General features: G+C 37.7%; 5 protein-coding genes across 8 annotated transcripts in view; 3 read left to right on the plus strand and 2 right to left on the minus strand.

Moving 5' to 3' along the window:
• Positions 1-1644: 1644 nt before the first annotated feature.
• Positions 1645-7283, minus strand: LOC111452778 (interactor of constitutive active ROPs 3-like). 4 transcript variants are annotated; one of them, XR_002712162.1, is made up of 5 exons: positions 7050-7283; positions 5333-5437; positions 4061-4232; positions 1951-3646; positions 1869-1920 (listed from the first exon to the last, which is right to left on the minus strand). XR_002712162.1 is itself a non-coding variant. In XM_023093660.1 (4 exons), the coding sequence occupies exons 2-4, from the start codon at positions 5350-5352 to the stop codon at positions 2030-2032; spliced, it is 1809 nt and encodes a 602-aa protein (XP_022949428.1). In that variant the 5' UTR covers positions 5353-5437; positions 7050-7283; the 3' UTR covers positions 1646-2029. The 4 variants fall into 4 exon arrangements, 3 of the variants coding, with proteins under 3 accessions (XP_022949430.1, XP_022949428.1, XP_022949429.1); XM_023093660.1 differs by having other exon boundaries at positions 1646-3646; XM_023093661.1 differs by lacking the exon at positions 7050-7283 and adding an exon at positions 6326-6429 and having other exon boundaries at positions 1646-3646.
• Positions 7284-8305: 1022 nt separating this feature from the next.
• Positions 8306-10726, plus strand: LOC111452174 (tetraspanin-3-like). Its single transcript, XM_023092748.1, has 3 exons — positions 8306-8834; positions 10193-10566; positions 10633-10726. The coding sequence occupies exons 1-2, from the start codon at positions 8322-8324 to the stop codon at positions 10535-10537; spliced, it is 858 nt and encodes a 285-aa protein (XP_022948516.1). The 5' UTR covers positions 8306-8321; the 3' UTR covers positions 10538-10566; positions 10633-10726.
• An 853-nt stretch (positions 10727-11579) lies between these two features.
• On the plus strand, positions 11580-13684 carry LOC111452173 (pentatricopeptide repeat-containing protein At2g13600-like). Its single transcript, XM_023092747.1, has one exon. The coding sequence runs from the start codon at positions 11993-11995 to the stop codon at positions 13517-13519; it is 1527 nt and encodes a 508-aa protein (XP_022948515.1). The 5' UTR covers positions 11580-11992; the 3' UTR covers positions 13520-13684.
• A 671-nt stretch (positions 13685-14355) lies between these two features.
• On the minus strand, positions 14356-16858 carry LOC111452175 (psbP domain-containing protein 6, chloroplastic). Its single transcript, XM_023092749.1, has 3 exons — positions 16429-16858; positions 15127-15443; positions 14356-14681 (listed from the first exon to the last, which is right to left on the minus strand). Exons 1-3 carry the CDS (start codon positions 16733-16735, stop codon positions 14511-14513), a joined length of 795 nt encoding a protein of 264 aa, XP_022948517.1. The 5' UTR covers positions 16736-16858; the 3' UTR covers positions 14356-14510.
• A 255-nt stretch (positions 16859-17113) lies between these two features.
• LOC111452171 (ubiquitin carboxyl-terminal hydrolase 5) overlaps positions 17114-23007 on the plus strand; it is a 10719-nt gene continuing 4825 nt past the window's right edge. The window contains exons 1-6 of the mRNA XM_023092746.1: positions 17114-17483; positions 18064-18321; positions 20055-20199; positions 20325-20384; positions 20471-20566; positions 21623-22030. Of these exons, the coding sequence (XP_022948514.1) occupies positions 17344-17483; positions 18064-18321; positions 20055-20199; positions 20325-20384; positions 20471-20566; positions 21623-22030 (1107 nt within the window). The 5' untranslated portion in view covers positions 17114-17343. The remainder of the gene's footprint in view (positions 17484-18063; positions 18322-20054; positions 20200-20324; positions 20385-20470; positions 20567-21622; positions 22031-23007) is intronic.

Raw genomic sequence — 23007 nt, forward strand, 5'->3', positions numbered from 1 at the left:
AAAAAAAAAAAAAAAAAAAAAAAAAAAAAAAAAAAAAAAAAAAAAAAAAGCGGGATTTTAGAATTAATTAAGTTTTGTATCGAAGTTCTTCATGATTTGTTATGCAACTAGTCGTCAATTCGAAACTGAAATTTCATGTGTTTTGTTTGTTGAGTCAGAGGTGTCGGTTTGGAGTATCAAATCTCTGTTTTGTTGCAGAAATGTCTGGTGGTTGGTGTTTGATTTCTCCATGCAAATCAGAACAAAGAAAAAAAAGGTTTTAAATGTGAGTTTTTTTATTTATTATTATTATTATTTTTTGACAGTCTGTTGTTTAATTTTGTTTTTTTAATATTTGGAATTGAAGTTTTGAAAAACGTTTATGGAAGGTGATGACTTGGATTAACTTAAAGTTAATAAAGAGAATTACGTCCTGATTTTCATGGAAAATGAGATCGGAATTCAGTGCATGTTTAGCGTTAAAATTTAAAGTTTCAATATATGTGAACAATAAAAAGATAATGATAAAAAATCAAAAGTGAAAATGAGTTTTTACTTCAACGTTTTTCAATTTTCACCTATACTTTCATTTCGATTGGATTCGACTTCAGAAGTCTTAGATCAACGTTGCGAATTCAACCCATCATCCAATTCTTGATGTAATTTTCATAAACTTATTCATTTTAATAATATCAAGTTTTTCTTATAGAAATTTTAGGCTTGTTGAACTGTGCAAAAACTCGTAAATTTAACCAACGTAAAACAAATTCTACTGTCATTTTTCTTTGGGTTAAAATAAAAAAGAATTAAATTATTATTTTAGGTTAAAAGAAAAAGAACAAAAATTGCATTTTAGTTCCTCAAAATGCATCATTTTTGGTCTTAATTAGTATTATTACATAAAAGAATTGATGTTTTGTCATATTCTAAGCATCTACTTTACTCTTTGACATGACCATCAATAGGTGAGAGTAATAAGAAGAATTGACACTTTTTTTTTAATACATGCATCCACGTCTCTGTACATTATTAACATAATAGTTTCGAAACTGCTAATACATGAATCTACTTGAGCTAGATTCGCACGATCTCAATTATGAAAGGAATGAATCTATTTATAAAAACGAGCTTTGCAAAAGTGTCGTACCACACACATCTCGATTCTTTTTTTAATGTAACGAGCAGCTGGGTTTTGTGTGAGCATACCTCGTAGACACACCTTCGAATCTTGGAGTTTCTAACGAATGTATTGATGTTACATTGAGTTGAGACCAGGTTAGTCAATCTAACCTGGCTGACCAAAGTAGACGTTATTAGCCATAGATTACGTCTTTGGTACAATGGGGTTTGGTCAATGAGCTCGGACCGATTTTAGGTTGACTTTGTAGCTTCGACTCGTTTTGAAGCGGAACCGAAAGGCATTGGATTTTTTTAAATTATATATATATATATATTGGGATTTAGAGACAAGCATGAGCAGCAACTTCGGGATGGATTTTGTTTTGGTGTCTCTCTCAACAGACAAAATCCAACGTAGGATTCGGGAGGGAGAATTTGTCAGAGGACAAAAATCAATATATAATTTTTTAAGTAATTAAAACATTATATAATAATTAATAATGAATATTACGATTAAAAAAAAAGAGTAACTAACTTGATCATGTTACAAGTGAAACAGTAGAATGTTGGGACACACAGGTGCCGAATCCTAGACATGGGTCGTTAACTCAAAAACTTCTATCAAACCAACCTTAAATTGTATTGTTTGGTTCGAGTAGAGCTAAAGCTAATCGAAAACTAAAATAGGCTAGATCGGTTCAAAGATTGTGTTAAACTAAGCTCGAGCTAAATTGACAGTCAGTCACTTTACCTTGAGTCACTTTACCTTGTTGCCGAAATTTGAATAGGGTAGTGTTCTTGAGCTTCATATGATATCAAGATCTGTTCTTGAGCTTCATATGATATCAAGATCAACAGTACATGAGTAACAAAACAAAATAAACTGCCCCACAAGCAGAGTTAGACATGCCAAGCCCTGGCCCTGACCCTTTCATTTGTGTTGTTTCTTCCACAGCACCCCTATCTTTTTTAGCACATTCCCATGTTTCTTTTTCAGCAAATCATCATCTATTTCAGCACAACTCCTGTTCACTTTTCCTGCAGAATCCGAGTCGTAGCTGCTGTCCAACGACGCCGATCGGTCCATGAACTTGCCATTGTTTCCAGCAGAGAGCATTGCGGCTGCAGCCTCTGCAGCCTTCCTCCATTGGTCTGACTGCACCCTCAACCGTCTCAACTCCGTTTCTATTTCGACATTTGCAGCCTGTGCAGCCTCCAACTGTTCGGACACTCGAGCCGCCCTCTTGTTACTTTTTTCTGTCTCCTCCATCGTAACGCCAAGTCTTGTGAGAGCCTCTTGTTCGACAGTCGTTGTGTCCTCAACTTCTGTAGTCCCATCGCTTGCTTTCGCTCGAATCATTATCCTTTTGTTTATATCGAGTTTTAGCGTATCGTTCTCGTCCAAAACGCTACGGAATTGTCTATCCTTGTCAATGAGATTGGACTTCATCACTGCAAGATGATCCTTCAATTCCTTAATCTCTCTTTCGAGTTCATATTCTCTCTGGCTCGATAGATTCTTTTGAATTTTCGCGTGGAGCTGCTCGTTCTCCTCCGAGATAGCCTGCAATTCGGTCTCCTTATCCATCAAGTCGGCCTTTAACTCGTCGATATCGACCTTCGATTTTTTCAGCTCCTGCTCTAGATTAGACTCCCTAGAATTCATGTTGGTCTTAATCTGCTCAACTTGTTCATAAGCTGTTCTTACCTTGACTGCATTCTGAATTTGTTCTTCATGGTATTTTGTCTCAGCCATTTCCAAGGCAGATTTCAGCTGTTCTATCTCTGATTTGAGACAACAATGTTCATCAATATGATCTCCCTGTTTCTCGTTTTCGACTGCTGGATTCGCAACGTCGGTTTTCAGTTTACTAACGAGTTCTTCTAACACGCTAATCCGTGCCTTTGATTCATCCAGCTCTGAAGCAATGGAATGGTACCCCTTCATTGCTTCCATACCGTCGTATCTAAGCTCCTCGACTCGTTTTTTGGCGTCTTCTAGTTGTGCTAGAGTTTCATTAGCAAGTAACCGAGCTTGAGCTTCGGATTCTCGACAACTTTCGAGCTCGTTTTTCATTCTTTCCACAACACAAAGAGCTTCTGCAAGGTGAGTTCTCAAGCTATCAAGTTCGTTATTTTCGGAGTCCGTAAGGTTGATCTTTTTTGTTTCGGATTGAGCTACCATCTCAAGGTGGATCTTCAGCTGATGAATCTCATTCACTGCAGAAGCCAACGCAGCGTAGTCGAGTTTGTGCTGTTCTTGAATCGTCTCAAGCTCGGCTTGCCAAGCACGATCTCGTTCGAGTGATATCTCTTGTAGTTCTATGACATGAGCTTCCTTGGAAGTAGATAGCTCAAGTACTTGTTCTTGCGACTCTTGAAGCTTTAAGGCCATGGCTTCTAGTTGAGTCTTGGCCTCCTCGGCCTCTTGCTTGACTTCCTTCTTGCATGATTCAGATAAACATAACTGATCCTTCACTTTGGTTAGATTCTCTTGCAGCTGACAAACCTGAGATTCCAACTCGGAAATCTTGCTTGGACGTTTTTTCTGAAGTAGCAACGAGAAATAAAGTTCAAAAAATGTTTCGTTCCCCTCTCTAACCGATGTGGGATCTCACAATCCACCCCTCTTTGGAGCCCAGTGTCTTTACTGGCACACCGTCCCTTCGAAGCTCAGTGTCCTCATTTGTACACCACCTGATGTTTGGCTCTGTTACCATTTGTAACAGTCCAAGCCCACCACTAGCAGATGTTGTCCTCTTTCGAGCTTCCTCCCCTCAAGGTTTATAAAGCACGTTAGCTAGAAGAGGTGTCTACACCCTTATAAATAATGTTTCGTTTCCCTCTCCAACTAACGTGGGAGCGATTATGATTTCTTTTAAGAATCCAACTTCTATCAAGATTAATGGAGGTGCATGAAGCTCAACTTTGAACAAGAACCAAGAGGTACAAGTAATATTACCTCACTTGCAGGGCTTCTAGGCGACTTTCGATCGACGACTTTCGGGCTTCGTTCTTTAATGATTCGATTATTTGTTCGGGTTGAGGAAGCAGAATCACATTCCAGAGAAGCGGGACGAAGTTTCCGAGCAACTCGTGGAGAAACCTTTTGAGGTGGCTCTGAGAAGGAATTCCTGTTGAGGAAAGAAATTGTTTGATTGCCTATGATTTGCATGGTCTACAAACTCATAAAAGACTGTTGGATTCAAATAAATGCCTAACAAGTAAGTATATACAGACGATGTTATAAGATGAATAAAACACTAAATAACAGAACAAGAAGAACATTAATGACCAAACAAAACAAAAGGTTTGGAACCCGACCATGGCTGCAACAACCCAAGCCTATCGCTAGCTGTAATTGTCTTCTTTGAACTTTTCCTTCTACACTTCCCCTCAAGATTTTAAAATGCGTATGCTAGGGAGAGATTTCCACACCCTTATAAAAAATGTTTCGCTCTCCTCTCCAACCGATGTGGGATCTCACTATCCACCCCCCTTTGGGGTCCAACGTCCTTTCTGGCATTTGTTCCCCTCTCCAATTGATATGGGGTCTTCGAATGACAGAGCGGCCTATGATAGATTGATTGACATACGAAGAACGCTCGACCAAAGGAATGAGTTATAAGGTGAATTATCAGCCCTAACGTTAGAGAAGCATACATTTTCAGAGACTAACCCACTTCACATCCCTTGCTTGATCAACGTCTCGACGGAAGGAATGAGTCACAAGGTGAAATTGTCAACCCCAACGTTAGAGGACCAAACATTTTCAGGGACTAGCCCGCTTCACATCCCTTGCTTGATCGACGTCCGAAGAACACTCGACCAAAGGAACGAGTCACAAGGTGAAATTATCAGCCCCAACGTTAGAAGAACAAGCCTTTTCAGGGACTAGCCCACTTCACATCCCTTGCTTGATGACGTCCGAAGAACACTCGACCAAAAGAATGAATCAAAAGGCGAATCGTCATCCCCAACGTCAGAAAAACAAGCATTTTCAGGAACTAGCCCGCTTCACATCCCTCGCAGGGCTTTGAAGTTATACCAAATTCAATTTCAAGCAAGGCATAATACACTCCTTTCAAGTAAGAAAAACTAATACAAGTGAAAGAGTTGTAATTATAAAGGGAAGAACAGCCAAGGAACATGCATTACATTACCTACATTCATATGAACTACTTCAATAATAGAGTCAAAAAAGCGAGTTGACGAAGGATTTGTTGAAACTTACCTTGATTTTGGGGTCTGCATCGCTACCCTTTTGAAAAGCAAGTGAATTAAAGCTTAGCCTATACTATCCTCCTTCAATGCTTCCTGACCCACCAACCCTGCAACTCTGCAATAAAAAAACCACAACAATGAGCGGGTAGGAATCCAATGGGAGTGACCTTAAGGAAATAAATGCAGATCATGAACAGCTTGTGGTCCTTATCATCACATTTCAACCCAGAATGGGTAAAGAAATGAAATCATTAATTGCCACTTACCTTGTAATCAATGCGTATATTCACACATTTCATACTAAATTTAAATGGAAAAAGTGTTCAAATCTGTAGTAAACAACTTATATGGTAATCTTTTCGAGGATTCGAACTTACACGCGATGAAAGGAACAGGTTCGATCTATGACCGCTACCTACTTAACTAAGATTTAATATCTAACGAGTTTTCTTAGCAGTTAAACGGAGCTGAGTCAAACAACTGTAACGACCCAGATCCACCGCTAGCAGATATTGTCCTCTTTGGGCTTCCCCTCGAGGCTTTAAAACGCGTCTTCTAGGAGAAGGTTTCCACACCCTTACAAGTGGTGGTTTGTTCTCCTCCCCAACCAATGTGGGACATCACAATCCACCCCCCTTCGGGGTCCAACGTCCTCGCTGGCACTCTTTCCTTCCTCCAATCGATGTGGGACCACCCCCAAATCCACCCCCCTTTGGGACCAGTGTTCTTACTGGCACACCGCCTCGTGTCTACCCCCTTCGAGGAACAGCGATAAGGCTGGCACATCATCCGATGTCTGGCTCTGATACCATTTGTAACGACCCAGATCCACTGCTAGCAGATATTGTCTTTTCTGGACTTTCCCTTTCAGGCTTCCCCTCAAAGCTTTAAAACGCGTTAGGGGAAGGTTTCCACACCCTTATAAATGGTGATTCGTTCTCCTCCCAACCAATGTGGGACATCACAACAACTGTCCAGTGAGAATAGTCGAGGTGTATCGTACCTTTGTTGCCCGTGCTATGCTGGTTTGGACGCGAGAGGGTTTTGCACTGTTTTCAGATATTGTCCTCTTCTCTAAAGTTTTAAAACGCGTCTATTAGGAAGAGGTTTTCATACCTTTATAAGAAATTTTCGTTCCCCTCTCTAACTAACATGGATCTCAAAAAAAAAGGTTTGAGAAAAATTGGAGTTGAAACCAACAGGTTTAATTATGAATGTCAAGCTGTTCCTCCAGTTTGGCCGTGAAATAAGGGCAGTAGGTACAAAAAGTCTACTGTTTGGTTTTGACATTTAACACAAACAAGCCGACAAGAAACATCATCATAAAGGCTGTTAACTTTTTAATTACATCTAATGCTAAGAAATCATGATAAACCCAACTCAATGTTCCTAATAAGTCTCCAAAAAACCAACGAATTTCATGGTTTTGGGAAAGTGGGGCTTCATTCAACATGCTCTGTACAAAAATTTCCCAGAAAACAAATAGAAACAGCTGAAAACTCAAAGGGTCAAAGCAAAAGCCTGAGATCCACATCCTCACGAGCTTCAAAGAAGCAAATCACTTAACAGAAACCCAGATGAACAAAGGCATATTGAAAAGAAGTCATGAATGAGGTTGTGTTGAACTCTGTTTAGGTACAGAAAGAGGCAAAAAAAAACAAAATGGGTGTTGACAGGAAATGGATAAGAAGAGTGGAACATTGAAACATTAAACCCAGAAGGCATACCTGGAAAGGGTGGCAGTGATAATGGATAAAGAAGAGCAGAAGAGCAGAGGTTGTTCTGGTTCGCCCGGATTTCGATGTCTTCTTTCTTCTTTCTATCCTTTGTTCTTTAAGCTTGGTTGTGTGGATTAGCAATATAGCGGCTTGTCGTTTCCGCCCAATAAATTCCAACTCCCACTCTTCCACTATGATGCTGGTCAGCTCAAAATCAGGTTCCTTTCGCCTTCAAAAACAACCCTCAAATAGGACTCAACATAAATAGGTGTTTAGTAGGGATTACCTACGACCGACAATCTCACAATTCCGACCAACCCAACCCACTCTTATAGTTTGGATTGGGTTAGATTAGCACTTTCGATTGGTTTGAGTTTATTTTTTCTGAACGCGAACTGATTCAGTTCGGTTTCAGGTTCATGGACAAAATTTCCAGATTGACCCATCGAAATAAAAATATATAAAATATATTAAAAAATTTACATGAATGATAGGTTTAGCTTGCAATATTATTATATCATAATTGATATATATATATATTTAATAGTTTAGAGTTCTCTAATTTCATGGTTATTTTATATATATATATTTAATATTATTTCAATTATAATATTTTTAAACTAATATTTTTTAATTTTATCCTCTATCTTTATATCTTTATTTCTACCAATTCTAAAAAATGGTAGATATTTTAGTTGTTAGTTTTATGACAATGTTGAATTATGTTAATATATTACACTTCGCTTGTTGTTCTCCATTCCTCAGTTTTTTTTTTTAATAATTATAGATCGATTTGCCTGGTGAACTTTTAATTATCTTTTATATCAATGGGGATAAATTAAACTTTTTTTAAAAAATAATTTGTTTTTAACAACTTGAACCCAATTCAAACGAAGAGGGTTAGGTTGGGTTGTGAAAATTTTCGGATTAGGTTGAATTACCAATCTAACCAACCTGTAAAAAAAAATCCCTGAACCCAACTCAATCCAGACCACGTACATTCACTGTAGAAATAGTATTTGTTATTGTATATGAATGATTTTTGGGTTAATTAGCGAACGTGAGAGTGGAAGAGACAGTTGGATTATGGGCCAAACGGTAAGAACGAGATGCAAAGAAAGCCCATGAAGTTTGAGGAAGTGAATGGCCCATTAACTCAAGTATGGGCCATCAAAAAGCCCAAATATAGCTTAAACATTGGGCCCCCGACTATGAATACGGGTGGTTCTATAAGAAAGAAAGAAGCAATAGGAGAGAGGCATATTCATTTTCTCGTCCACCATGAGAGCCAGCAACCACTTGATCGGTCTTCTCAACTTCCTAACCTTCCTCCTCTCCCTCCCCATCATCGGCGGCGGCATCTGGCTCAGCAGCCGCGCCAACACCACCGACTGCCTCAAATTCCTCCAGTGGCCTCTAATCGGCATCGGCGTCACCGTCATGATCGTCTCCCTCGCCGGCTTCGGCGGCGCCTGCTACCGCAACACCTTCCTAATGTGGTTCTACCTCTTCGTCATGTTCTTCGTCATCGGCGCCCTCGTCGGCTTCATCATCTTCGCCTACGCCGTCACCGAACGGGGCTCCGGCCGCCCCCTCCCCAACCGCGCCTACTTCGATTACTATCTCCAGGACTATTCTGGGTGGCTCAGGGACCGGGTCGCCGATGACTCCTACTGGGCTAAGATTAGCTCCTGTGTTAGAGACTCCGGATCATGCCGGAAAATTGTCAGAACCGTCAACGGTGTGCCGGAGACCGTTGATATGTTTTACCATAGACATCTCACTCCGGTCGAGGTACGTACACGTGGATTTTTTTAATAATTATTTTAGAATATAATTTATTTATTTATTTATTTATTAATATTTTAGATAATCAAACTGATTATATTTAATAATTTTGTTTAATGTACGTAATTTAAGGATAGTTTTGTTGCATGTGGAGTGTTATTATTAGTGATGGGCCGAATGTCTCGGCCCACTAAGATCCCCCGGGCCCACCTTCTTTTATTAGTGATGGGTTAGATTGGTTACCCAAATTTATTAATAATTATTTTTTTAAAAAATAATTATTATTTATTTTCCATCACTCTCAAAAATAATTTTTAATTAATTTTTCAAAATTTATATTTAAATTGAATTGTATGTTAGAAAATAAAAAATAAATGTTTTATGAATTAATTTTTTTTTTAATAAAAATTTGAATAAATAACTCGAACTAACTCAACCCAGAAAAATTATGTTTGAATTAGGTTCATTATTTAACAAAGGTTGTTCGGGTTGAAAAATTGACAATTTGAATAATTAGGTTAGATCTAAAAAAATGTAGACGTACATATTCACACAAAATAATAGATAATGTAGAATATTTTAAACCATTTCAAGAGATCCCGAGAGAGTGGAAAGAGAATAATATAAAAGTATCCTAAAACTTTATTATATTCCTCTCTTTTGTATTGCAAAAAAGTGCCTTTTTTTTTCTCTTATGAATATTCTTATTTTATTTTATTCTTTTCTTTTCCTTTGGTTCGTGCATGCATATTCGTATGGTGCATGCATATTCACATGGTCGGTCCATTGTAGCTAGAAAACGATCTTTTAGGAAAAATGAAATTAGAACCTTATCCATTGTAGAAAAAGAATCGTGGGACCAAATTTTAGAATTGTGGTATCGAACCTATTCACTTAAAACGTATCGAGATTGTTAGATCCTGATCATCGTGTTCTTGAGACACTTATATTTTGAATGATATACTTTTAGTCTCTATTAGTAGACGATAGGCACGATTGTGATTATTGAACATAGTTTATTGACCCATATCTTGTAATCTTTTAGATTATATAAATAGAGTACCTTCCTCCGTAAAAGCTACAATGATATACTTGAAATGATAGAACAAAAGAAAAGTTGATAGTCAATGCAATATGGAGTTCTTCCAACGATTACAAATACAACTAACATTGACTCGAGTCATGGATTATTAAGTACTGACACGAGGTGTTTGAAAGATATCTATGGCGACACAAATAGAATCAGAGCTAACGACACAACGAATAGACCCATGAACATACACAACGATTGAAATAGTTTAAGTTATGGTTTGATTTCTTGAAACATGATATCATTCATTATCTTGGTTGCTATATGTGTGAAGTCTGGTTGCTGCAAGCCACCCACAGTTTGCGGATATGTATATGTGAACGAGACGGCGTGGGATGTGGGAGGAGGGGTGGTGGGCGGCGAGCCTGACTGTGGCAGGTGGAGCAATGACCAAGACCAACTTTGCTATGCTTGTGACTCTTGCAAGGCTGGGGTTCTAGCCAATCTCAAGAAGAGCTGGAGAAAGGTCTCGGTCGTCAACATCATCGTTTTGATTGTTCTCGTCGTCTCTTACGTTATTGGCTATGCAGCTTTTCGAAACAATCGTCGCATCGACAATAATGAACCTGCCAGTACTGCTCGCATGACCAAATCAAAACCGGGTTGGTTTAGTGTTTGATGAAGGATTTGTAAGACACAGTAAAACGCTTGTGTTCGGGCAACGACTAATGTATTCTGTGATAGGGAATTACTTGGATTTCAGGTTTTGGTTGGTTGTGTTTGTATTTTCTTTTAATTTTGATGTGTGTACTAATTTAAAGAAAAATGATAGCATTAGAATATCACAACAATTTATGATTTTTCAATATATGCTAGCAGTGGATCTAGGTCGTTACAAATGGTATCAGAGCCAGACATCGGACGATGTGCCAGCCTTCTTGCTGTTTCTCGAAGGGGGTAGACATGAGGCGGTGTGCCAGTAAGAACACTGGGCTCTAAATGGGGGTGGATTTGGGGGTGGTCCCACATCGATTGGAGGAAGGAAAGAGTGCCAGCGAGGACGCTGGGCCCCAAAAGGGGGTGGATTGTGATGTCCCACATTGGTTGGGGAGGAGAATAAGACATCCTTTGTAAGGGTGTTGAAACCTTCCCTTAACAGACGCGTTTTAACTGTTACAAATAGTATTAGAGGAAAATATCTACTAGTTTCATGACGATGAAAAAAATTATTAACTGTTACAAATAGTATTAGAGTCAAATACCGCTCAATGTGTTAGCGAGGACGCTGGGCCTCCAAAGGGGTGGATTGTGAGATTATAAACGAAACACTCCTTACAAAGGTGTGAAAACTTCCTTCTTTCTCACATATGATAACGATGACAAACTATTACAATTGAAACGTGAATATATTTGTTCTTTGTTCTTGTAGTTGCTTTGAATCTACACGACCCTTACTGTCGTTATAAATAAAAATGTAATTATTATTATTATTATGAATAATGATGAATTAAAGGGTCATTATCTAAATTAATTATTATCATATACAATAAAAATCATCGAGGAGTATTTTTAGGAAATACAATATTTTCCGTAGTATTTCTTTAATTACATTTATAAAAATAATTTGATTAAATTAGGGATGAAATTAAAAAATCAAATTATATTTAAAACACTATTTATTATTTTTTTTTAAAGAAAAAATGAAGAAAATAAACCCTCATCGCCGACGTTGGAAACCCTCATCGCCGTCACAGTGGAGAAGAATCAGTACAAAGTGATATCGAGAGACCTAATTACTCGAAGCCCCCGACTGCACCGTTCTTCGGCGGAGGAAAATTCCAGTCGGGAAGCATTTCTCCGAGTAGGAATGATCAACTGATGTTGAGTTTTCCATTATCTGTTTGCTATGGTCCGACTTTGTTTCGGCCGCGATCGGCAATTTCTCTTTCTTTGGTCTGTTTATAATTTCCGGCGAGCTGAAATCCAGGGAATTCCAGGCAACCATTGGATTTCAAATGTTACGAGCATCTTGCTATGATACTATCAACTTTCGTCCGCACAAGAATCTCAGCGGAAAGGAAAGGAAATTTGGCAACCGTGTTAATGCCTCTGAAGCACTGGGTTACTTTGCAGAATGTGCAGCTTGGGAGCGAAATTGACCAAGTATTCTCTCTGCTCTGCTCTTAATTCTTGTGCTAAAACAATTAATTTGTTTTTGGGTCTGCAAATTCATGCGCAGATTGTCAAAATAGGATTTGAAGATAACTTATATTTGAACAGTGGACTGGTTAATTTATACTCCAAGTGTAATGCCATTGTGGATGCAAAAAGGATCTTCGTTCATATGAAGACTCATGACCAAGTTTCTTGGACCTCTATAATATCTGGGCTATCCCAAAATGGGGCTGGGAGGGAAGCCATCTTGATGTTTAAGAATATGTTGGTAACTCAGGATAGACCCAACTGTTTTACTTATGCCACTGTTATTAGTTCATGCCCAAGTCTGAAGGATGAACTTCCGATTCATCTTACAACTTTGTTTCATGCTCATGTTATCAAACTTGGTTTTCTTTTTTTTAGCAGTTTTGTAATTAGCTCCGCTATTGATTGTTACTCAAAACTAGGAAGAATAGAAGAAGCTGCCCTGCTCTTTTATGAGGCAAATGTGAAGGACAATGTCATATTTAATTCTATGATATCAGGGTTTTCTCAAAACTTGTATGGGGAAGAGGCATTAAAACTGTTTGTAGAGATGAGAGCTAGTAATTTGAGCCCAACTGATCATACATTAACTAGTGTTTTAAATGCTTGTGGGAGTCTAACAGTACTTGAACAAGGAAGGCAAGTGCATTCTCTAGTTACAAAAATGGGATCAGAGAATAATGTGTTTGTGGTCTGTTCTTTGTTGGATATGTACTCGAAATGTGGCAGTGTTGATGATGCATTTATCATATTCAATCAGACGGTTGAGAAGAACAGTGTGCTTTCGACTTCGATGATAATGGCTTTTGCTCAATGTGGTAGAGGCTCAGATGCCTTAAAGCTCTTTGAGAGTTTGTTGACTGAAGAAGGTTTCTTGCCTGATCATGTCTGTTTTACTGCAGTTTTAACTGCCTGCAACCATGCAGGATTACTAAATGAGGCAGTTGAATACTTCAATAAAATGGGCAGTGAATACAGATTAGATCCTCAAATTGATCATTATGCTTGTTTGATTGATCTCTATGCCAGAAATGGGCATGTAGAAAAAGCTAAGGAATTGATGGAGAAAATGCCATATGAGTCTAATTACGTAATGTGGTGTTCCCTTTTAGGTGCTTGCAAAGTTCATGTAGAGGTCGAGCTTGGGAGGGAGGTAGCATATCGACTCATCGAGATGGATCCAGGTAATGCTGCACCCTATGTAACTCTTGCTCATATCTATGCTAGAGCTGGTTTATGGACACAGTTGGCTGATATTAGAAATCAGATGCAACAAAAAAGGGTAAGGAAAAGTGCAGGGTGGAGCTGGATTGAGATAGATAAGAAAGCGCATGTCTTCTCAGTTGGTGATGCTACTCATCCTAAATCCTGTGAGATTTATTCAAAACTTAACCAACTGGACTTGGATATGAGAGGAGCTGAACATGCATCAAAAGCACTTGAATTTGTTGAGTTTTAATGCCAATGATGGAATGGAGTTCTTGTTTGAAGTTCTGATAGACTAGTTGGAAATGAGAATCTTGTTTTAAGATGAGAGATGAACCATCTTATTTGTTTAGTAGTGGAATTATTTTAGTAAGACATATATGATAAATGAATGACTCAATCCATTTTTAGTTGAACTTGTTCTTCGGTTTTATTGAAGGAATAGTATCTTAGGAACATGTTCAGTAATGAACAAAACTTGACCCAGGCCAGAAGAATTTCTTAGTTTTTGACAACAGCGTGAAAGGATGATGCGAGATCCCCTCGGTTGGAGAGGACGAAACATTTTTTATAAGGGTATGGAAATTTCTCCCTAGCATATACGTTTTAAGTTTGAAAGGAAAAGCTAAAAGAGGACAATATTTGCAAGTGGTGGGCTTGAGTCGTTACAAATGGTATCAGAGCTAGACACCGGGCGATGTGCCAGCAAGGAGGTTGAACCCCAAAAAGGGTGGACACGAGGCAGTATGCCAGGAAGGACGCTGGGCCCCAAAGGGGTGGATTGAGGGGTCTCACATCGATTGGATAAGAGAACAAGTGCCAGCGAGGATGTTGAGCCCAGGTGAATTGCGAGATCCGATTGGGGAGGAGAATGAAACATTCTTTATAAGGGCGTAGAAACCTCTACACGTCAAAAACTTTGAGATGAAGTCCGAAAGGAAAAGCCTTGAAGTTAAACATATACAATAGCCCACTCTTTCACCGGAAAACTCCAAATTCAATTTTGTAAAATGCGTAAAATCTCTATTCAATGATTCAATAAAAACATCCATTATCAACATCAGATAATACCAGCCAAGATTCAGAACATACCAGTCCAATAAAAAGAACACCCATTAAATAATGTTAAAGAATGCTCTGCCAACAAGAACATTGAAGAACTCAAAGAACATTCTTCACTATATGTGAAGATGGAAGCATATATTATCGAATATAATCTCTCATTTGCATTTTGTGTTGGGGGATTACAGCTGAAAAGAATCAAGCATGGTTCTCAAAACTTTCTCAGATGCCTGCCACTGTTTATCATTGGCGCTGGCCACAAATAACACAACCGTGCTTCCTTTCGCCGTTGCCTTAGCTAGATTGTGTGTACCCGTCAGAGCATAAGGAGTCTCGAGTGTGTATTTGTAATACTGCATCAACGAGATAAAAGAAGGTTGTAATAAGTATTCACCATCACAGTGTCCTGCTGCTAAGAGTAAATTACCTATCTTCCCTATGTAATGTTACAAGTTAGGGGCATGTAAGGCACATGGCAAGCTTCAGAGCTGCTATAGTCTAAGTGGAATCCTAGCTAGATAGTACAAATCAACTTGATCGACACTCTTATAAGAATTGCTTTGTTCTCCAGTTTAACTGATGTGGAATCTCATAATCCATCCCTTTTGGAGGCCCATGATATAAATTAACTGGATGGCCCATATCGATATGAAAAGTCATGTTAAAAAAAACATCAATTTGAGCTAGATTTTAAAACATTATTTTTTATTAAAGAGTAGAATGGAGGCTAGGCAAAGACATGGCATTATTGTACTTTGAGCGAAAAGAAAAATAATGTACAAGACACGAGGATTATACCGTCTGATCACCAAGTTTCTCGACCGACGATTCAAGGAGCTCTTCGGGGTCGTATGTATTTCCAGTGACAAAAGGGCCAAGGGAAGCAATTACCTTCTCAGGGCTACCTATGTCTTCAATTGTAGCATTAGGCTTATTAGTCAAACGTATCAAAGGGGAAGCCACTACCTGGATTTTCCCTTGCTTGTCATCTTCAAATTTCACCTCTACCCAAGGCTCTGCACACTTGGGTTGACAGTAATTACCAGATAAAATGTTTGCTACACGCGTTTGTTTCCAAGTTGGGGGCAGAATGAACTGGTATGGCTGCACATTTCCTGCAAATAACTAAATCTCAAGTACCATTAGCCTATAAATCATTTCACAACTTAGTAGAGTGTGACAAGAAAGACAAGTATAACCAATAATATACTTTGTGCATCCGTCCTAGATAGCATATGTTTTTTTCTTTCCTCTTTCAGTTCAACAAAATGTGGGAGTTGGCTGAGAGAATTTGAACTTCCAAATCTTCGATCGAGTGAGCTATATTTTGACAAACTAGGTATCCTCGTGTCCAATTTTGATTGCACGAACATGTCTTCTAATTATGAAATACTGATGAATGTACAATTGAATTCAAGACATCATTGCAAGCAGCTCACAGGCAGATAATTGGCATCTTTAGTTCACAGCCAGCCTGATCTCTAGAAGATGCAAAAAGTACCGAAACTGAAACTAATAATAATGTATGCGATTCCCTAAATTACGACTCTCTGTAATGATATGATATTGTCCCCTTAATTAGCCGATGTGGGATTCCCTCCCAACACTCCTCAATAATCCTCCCCTCGAACAACCATAGAGCTTCTCTTGAGGCTTATGGAGCCCTTAAACAATCTTCCCTTAATTGAGGCTCAACTCTTTTCTCCAGAGCTCTCGAACAAAGAACACCCTTTGCTCGACACTTGAGTCACTTTTTTACTACATTTTCGAGGCTCACAACTTCTTTAAACGACATTTGAGGATTCTAGACGTGGCTAAATTAAGGGTACGACTCTCATACCATGTTAGGAATTGCAATTCTCCATGTATGATATTGTTCACTTTGAACCTAAACTCTAATGACTTTGTTTTTTGTTTCTCCAAAAAGTCTCATCCCAATTCCAATAGAGATGTACTCGTTGCTTATAAATCCATGATTATCTCCTTACTTAGCCGATATGGACTCCCTCCCAACAATCCTTTTGCATGGTTATGTAATTCTAATGGGACGATAAACAATCTACCAGAGAACAAAAGAAATGGAGAAATAAGTAACAATACCTGCACGAAGAGCCGGGGTGTCCCTGGGGGAAGCTTTGAAGAACACAAAAGAAGGGTCTGACTGAGAAGGAGGGAGGTACGAACCAACTTCGATCTCTTTCGACTCAGAAGAAAGTGGATGAACCGATTCGAAAAGAGGAAGCGAAAGAGGAAGCAGAGTGAGGCCTTTCAAAATCTCCCTTCGATGCCCGAATTGGGAACCCCGTTGACAGAAAATCGCCGGGGAAATAGGTTTCCTCTTAGGTTTCCGGCAGCTTGCGGTCGGGAGTGATGGTGAAATCGCAAATGCAGATGCTGCTGACGCCATTTCAGATAGTGCAGAGGGCGAAGAAAACTGAGACCGGTGAAGGATGATGGCGAACAGAGCTCAGTCTATCGTCCACGTCCCACCGCACCTTATCCGTTCTTTGTACGTTCATGGATGCAACTGAAAAAAACCAAAATTTCGGGGTCGGTTTGCAAATTATTATTATTATTATTTTTTAATTTTAAAAAAATTAAAAATATTTAAATGTAAAATATATTTGAGTTTTATCGTATTTTAATTATTAATATAACTAAATATAATTTTTAAATATTTCTAAAATTAATCCAATCCACTTAAAAGGTTAAAATCGTAATTTAGGTTATGTCATGAACCCGGCTTAAAAAGAAAACTTATGGACCCGGTCTGAGTTAAATTTGATTCGTCGTTGCTCCTTCTCTGCTCATAAGTCAGAACTGGTTTCGTCATCGGACGAGGGTTTTGGGTAACCGGCAGGAGACGGGTTGAATTGTGGAGCCATATTCTTTGAAAATGAAAGAAAATTAGTTTAGCTCATCTGTTTGGTTACTGAGGAATATCAACAAAAATCCAGCTCTTCCTTGAAGTCGAAGCATTTTTTTTTTTCGATCTCAGGGGAAAGGGGCGGGAAGATGGCTGAAGTCTCCATGTGTAGCAGTAGTGGCAGCACGGAGCTCACTCCAGAGGAAGAGAGGATTATGATCAGGGACATTGCTTTGGCTGCTGAAGCTAATACTAAAGAGGGTGATGTCTTCTATTTAATCACTCAAAGGTTCTTCCTCCCACACTTTCTCTTAAATCCGTAGATATTATGGTTCTTGCTAGATTTCCTTCGTTTTTCTTATAATTTTTTTGCACAATTTGTGTTAGAAACGTTTCTTATCGACCCTTACTCTGTTGTCGTTGTTCTTCCCCCCCTTTTGGGTTCTCCCTGCTTTTGTTCATTTTTGCTACCTCCAATATGTATATGTATTGCTATCTGGGGGACTAATGTGATATTTTTTATCGCCTCTAGTGAAATTCTAACCATTTATAAAGAATTTCATTGTGTTGCCTTCTAGGCCCAAGCTTTGTTCTTTTTCCATTGGGGGATTGAATGTCATAGGCTTGCTGTTTAATTTCAGAGGTAACAGTTTTGGTCTTAGTGATATGGTGGGAGTAAGCTGGAGCAATAAAATGAAAGTGAAATGTTTTGTTTTGGTTCAAGAAAATCTTACTATGGTTTTTGATAAACATGCTTGTGTGCAATGTCCTTAAGAGTCGGCATATTCATGAACATTCAGGTATAAGATTCTACCTCTCAACCAGGTAGCTGATAGACATTTTCTGATGATTGTATATTGTGGTGACAGATGGTGGCAACACTGGATTGAATATGTCAACCAAGACCAACCGGTTGGTGGTGCAAACGATGGATCCTCCTTCGCAGAAATTTACGATTCATTTGGTTCAAGCATGTTAAAAAGACCAGCTATTATTGATAACTCTGACCTAATTTACGATGCTGCATCAGAGGACTCTGGTATGGGCATTGAAATTCACGATACTCTTTTGGAAGGTCGTGATTATGTTCTGCTTCCGCAAGAAGTGTGGAACCAACTATACTTGTGGTGAGTCATTAGGAAAAAGGATTTTGGCCATTGAAAAGTAGATTTTTATAATAGTAAATGAAATAACTCCTAGTCAAAGCACTGTGTCCATTCTAACAAACTAAGCTCTTAAACCTGGTCTTTCAGCTACAACATAGAATATCGCTTGTGGTGGATCAGTTCAGAAAAGGTTTTCGGTCATAGAAACATCGATTTCATTTGTTTTGTTTTGTTTTTATTTCTTTAGCTTTGCTGAAGCCCTCAGCATGGATGGAGTAATTACTATAAAGTTGGGGACTGGGACTGGACTCTAATTCGAGGCTGTAAACTGTACAAGATCCCAAAAATAATCTAGAGAATAATTCTTATAGGAGAAAACTCTTGAGTTCCTCTCTTTCTAAGTCAGCCAAAGGATGGCCCTTGATAATTTAATCCATAGCACTTATTTGAGAAAACTCTTAAGCTCCTTTTTTGGTTGTAAATGATTGAACATCATAGCTGGATTTTGCTGAGAACTTCAAATTTTGGTGGGCAAGTGTTCTGTGCATAGGTGGCCAGGTTCCAGACTCAAAAAATAGTTGAAAGATATCTTGAAAACTTGGGAGTTAAAAAATAGCGGGATAAGACAAAGAAGAAGACACATGGAAAAAAGTAGAATTACTCAACTTAGAGGAAGAGGAGAGAGTTTTATCTATGGTGGAGAGGGAGAAAAAGGGGTTGCTGAAACAGAAGTTCCTGGAGGTTTGTTATGGAGAAAAAATAATTTAGAAAATGAGTAAAATTTCTTGGTTAAAAGAGGGGATAAAATGCAAATATCTCTTTATAGAATGTTGGCAGCAAGGATAATTGTTGTTATTGCACTGTTGGCTGAGAATGTTGAAGGTTGGTGGAAGATTTAAAGGTAGAAGAGGAAACAGTGAGTTTCTTCAGAAAAATCGTACTCCATAGATATTGTGGAGAGGTTCTGGAAGGAATAAATTGACAGCCTATTTTCCGAGACAGTGCCTTTTTCTTACCTTAGTATTCTCTTGGGAGGCAATCGAAGGAAAGAAAGTTTCGGGGAGGCTTTGATGTATAATTTGTTGAGAGATTGGATGAATGGAGATATTTAACTCTTGTTGGTAGCATTAGAAGATTGTATTGTAAGTTTTTGAGGTGGAATATTGTTTTGATATTTGATATCAAAGATCATGTTAAACAATATGATAAGTATTAATGAAGCGAGGGAAATTTTTTTATTCAAGACGGAAGACACCCGAGAAGGATTCAGAAAGGCGGATCACCTCAGGCCAGTTTTACATGATATAGATACAATTTTTTATTAACTTTTTTTCTTATAAGAAAATAACCTACTGTTGAGATTCTCTGATATTGTCTCTTTTATGGATGGAAATCCTACTTCACTGTATCACGAGAGGTATTCTAAAATTTTTCACTCTATCTTTAGTCAATAATGTGATGTAAGTTTACTTGGTGGAATATTGTTTCGATATTTGATATCAAACATGTTAAACAGTATGATAATTATTAATCAAATGAGGGGGAAAAAATCTATTTGTAAGACTAAATATACATCAAGAAAGGTGGATCCCCTCAGGCCAATTTTACATGATATAGATATTATTTTTTATTAACTTTTTTTTTCTTTTAAGAAAATAACTAACTGTTGAGATTCTTTAATCTTGTCTTCTTTTATGGTTGGAAATCTACATGAATCATTTTATAAGTTAGTCAAAGCTTTTGGTTGGCTTTAGGTACGGCGGTGGTCCAACATTGGCACGGAAGGTAATTAGTGCAGGTCTTTCTCAAACTGAATTGGCCGTTGAAGTATATCCCTTACGCCTTCAATTATTAGAGGTGCCAAAGGGTGACCGCTCCACAATGAGAATAAGCAAGAAGGTATTATGAGAACTTGTCATGGTATACCACTTTCCTAAGTACCTACCCTTGTTTCAGTTCTATTGAGACATGTGATTCATTTTTTATCAGTTGGTTTTATTTAAAATTTCATATTTATTTGGCAGGAGACAATTGGTGAGCTTCACAGACGAGCTTGTGAAATTTTTGGTCTTAACTTGGAACAAGTAAATTCATATGACCTTACAACATCCGGAGTTCAGTTTTTTAATGGTTGTTTCATTTAAATCCAACTATTCACTACTTTAACTAGGTATGCATTTGGGATTACTATGGCCACCGAAAACATGCTTTGATGAATGACATGGATAAAACTCTAGATGATGCAAACCTTCAGATGGATCAGGATGTAAGTCTATCCACCACAACTACTTTTCTTGGAAAATAAATTTTCTTTTCATTAAATTTTGATCGACAATTTGGAATAAACGTGATTTATATCTATTTTTGTCTTCATTTCACGGATTGGAACAGGATTCCCAATTTATTATTTTGTAATTAATGTTTTATTAATATTAGCTGACAATGATATTTTTAATGCACACTATAATAGAAATTTATACGTATATGTGTTTCAAATTAAATGACCCGTGTTTACTTTATATTAAAAGCTTAAAATAATACCATTATATGAAATTATTTAATTAAAATTTTATTTTAAAGTAAATTATACTTCTTCATAATGTTCTTGTCTCCTTACAAATTTTCCATGGGGAATCCATATTCCCATTCCCATCCTTGACCTTTCTCAATGAGGAGTATTTTTTGGGGGGGGATGGGGATTGTTTTTGTTGGCTGATCTGATCCCCCTCTTTGTCCCTACTTAGTTCTGAATTTTCATCCATACATTAGTCAAAATATTGATTAAGCTCAGTAAATTATTGTAAGTCAATTTGTTGAAGAGTATGTCAGGATAAGTTTGTATGGAAATTTGGAGGATGTACACTGAGTTGTGAATTCAAATTATTATTCTGATGCTTATTGACTGTAGGTATTGGTATCTGGGTTGCAAATATTGGTCATTCAATTTATTTTTTTATCATCTAAGAGAGTATCGGAAATTCATAATCTTGTCTTTTCGTAATGTCTTGTTTATGTGGAGTTACCCGATTGGATCTTGTGGCCATTTCAACTTTCAGCTGGCAAAAACTGTTATTCCTGTATTTCCATCAATGTTACTTGTGACATCCTGGAAATGTGATGATCACATGATACGTTTTGAACATACATTTGGCTAAAATCTTTAACAACCACAAATTTCTTGCAAGATTTATTAGATTTTGTGGAATCTCTTGTACAATTGAATATCTTACGAGCATTTATTGCCTACTGAAACCCCTTTTTTCTTAAATTTAGTTTTTCGATCAGAACCTTCTGAAACCTTTTCACTCTTTATTTTGGTTAGATCCTGGTGGAGATTATAAGCCATGGAAATAATAATGCATCGGATGGATGTGCCAGTTACGTTCAGGACAATGGAACAGCCGACAAGGAAGCTACTTCTATTTCTTTAGAGCCTTCTAAGTCAAACTTAAACGTTGCAGGAGGTATGTCTAACAAAGGAATGTCTAAAACAGAAGTAGTGCAGAGTCAGAACCAGACTTCGTCAATCAGAGAGTTGGATAATGCATCTGGGCATACTGGTGTTAGTACGAGGGGATCTTCTTGTGGTTTAACAGGCCTGTTAAATCTTGGTAATACTTGTTTCATGAATAGTGCGATTCAATGCCTTGTTCACACACCTGAGTTTGCCCGATATTTTCGTGAGGATTATCATCAGGAGATTAACTGGCAGAATCCTTTGGGCATGGTTGTAAGTTTTTTGTGCATTTCAGATTCGTGAAACCTAGACTTACTTTGTTAATGAATCTGTCTTGATTACAATAGTTTTAAGCTTGCGAAGTCTAAATTCACTAATCACCCTTCAGTTGCGTGATTCTTTTTCGGTACATTTCAAAAATAAAATTCCTGGAGCCGTAGCTTTGAGTTTCCAACTCCTTCCCTTCTTACTTTGTTCATATGCTATAAATTTAAGACTTTATGCGAATTCCCATAAAAAGTAAAATCTTATCTTATCTTACAAAGTTCCTCACGAGCAATGGAAAAGTAACTATGGTTTCTTGCAGTGTTTAGAGGTACCTAGCACAGGATGTCTCACCCTCCAAGGTGAGGCACTTTTGCTAAGGACATCAGAGGGTGTGGAATCTCCTATCTAGAAAAATAAGAAAAAGAGCGCAAATGTTTTGTTGGTTCTGGGTTGTTGGGCATGAATTGTTCGTGTATCAAGAAGCACAGAAGGACATGATCATGATATGGCAGATTTGGTGGCAAATTATTATCTAAAAATTAGGACATTGTCTTGGCTATGATACATTCATTAAAAATGCATATAATTGAATATTTTTGTACACTTAATGAATTAAAGATTTGTTCTCTAATTGTGGTCTGTTTGTTGGCCCCGTTGATTCCTTTTCAATTTTTCTGTCTTTGTTTTTTCTAGAAAGTGGTGATATGTGCCATAATATTTTCGTTTTACTTTTAGGTAATAACGAGTGCTAGGGATTCTAGTTCATGATTGGAAATGATTTCAGTGTACTTTTTGGTAAAAGAGTTTCCATGCTCTGATGCTTTTACTAATTGCTTTAGAAGTTATATCTTTGAAATTTAGAAGCAGTCGTTTTACTGATATTCATATGTTCTCGTGGATTTTTCTTTTTCTTTCTTTCTTTCTTTCTTTCTTTCTTTTTTTTTTTTTTTTTTTTTTTTTTTTTTTTTTTTTTTTTTTTTTTT

This window comes from Cucurbita moschata, unplaced genomic scaffold, assembly GCF_002738365.1.
Source record: "Cucurbita moschata cultivar Rifu unplaced genomic scaffold, Cmos_1.0 Cmo_Scf00014, whole genome shotgun sequence".
NCBI lineage: Eukaryota > Viridiplantae > Streptophyta > Magnoliopsida > Cucurbitales > Cucurbitaceae > Cucurbita > Cucurbita moschata.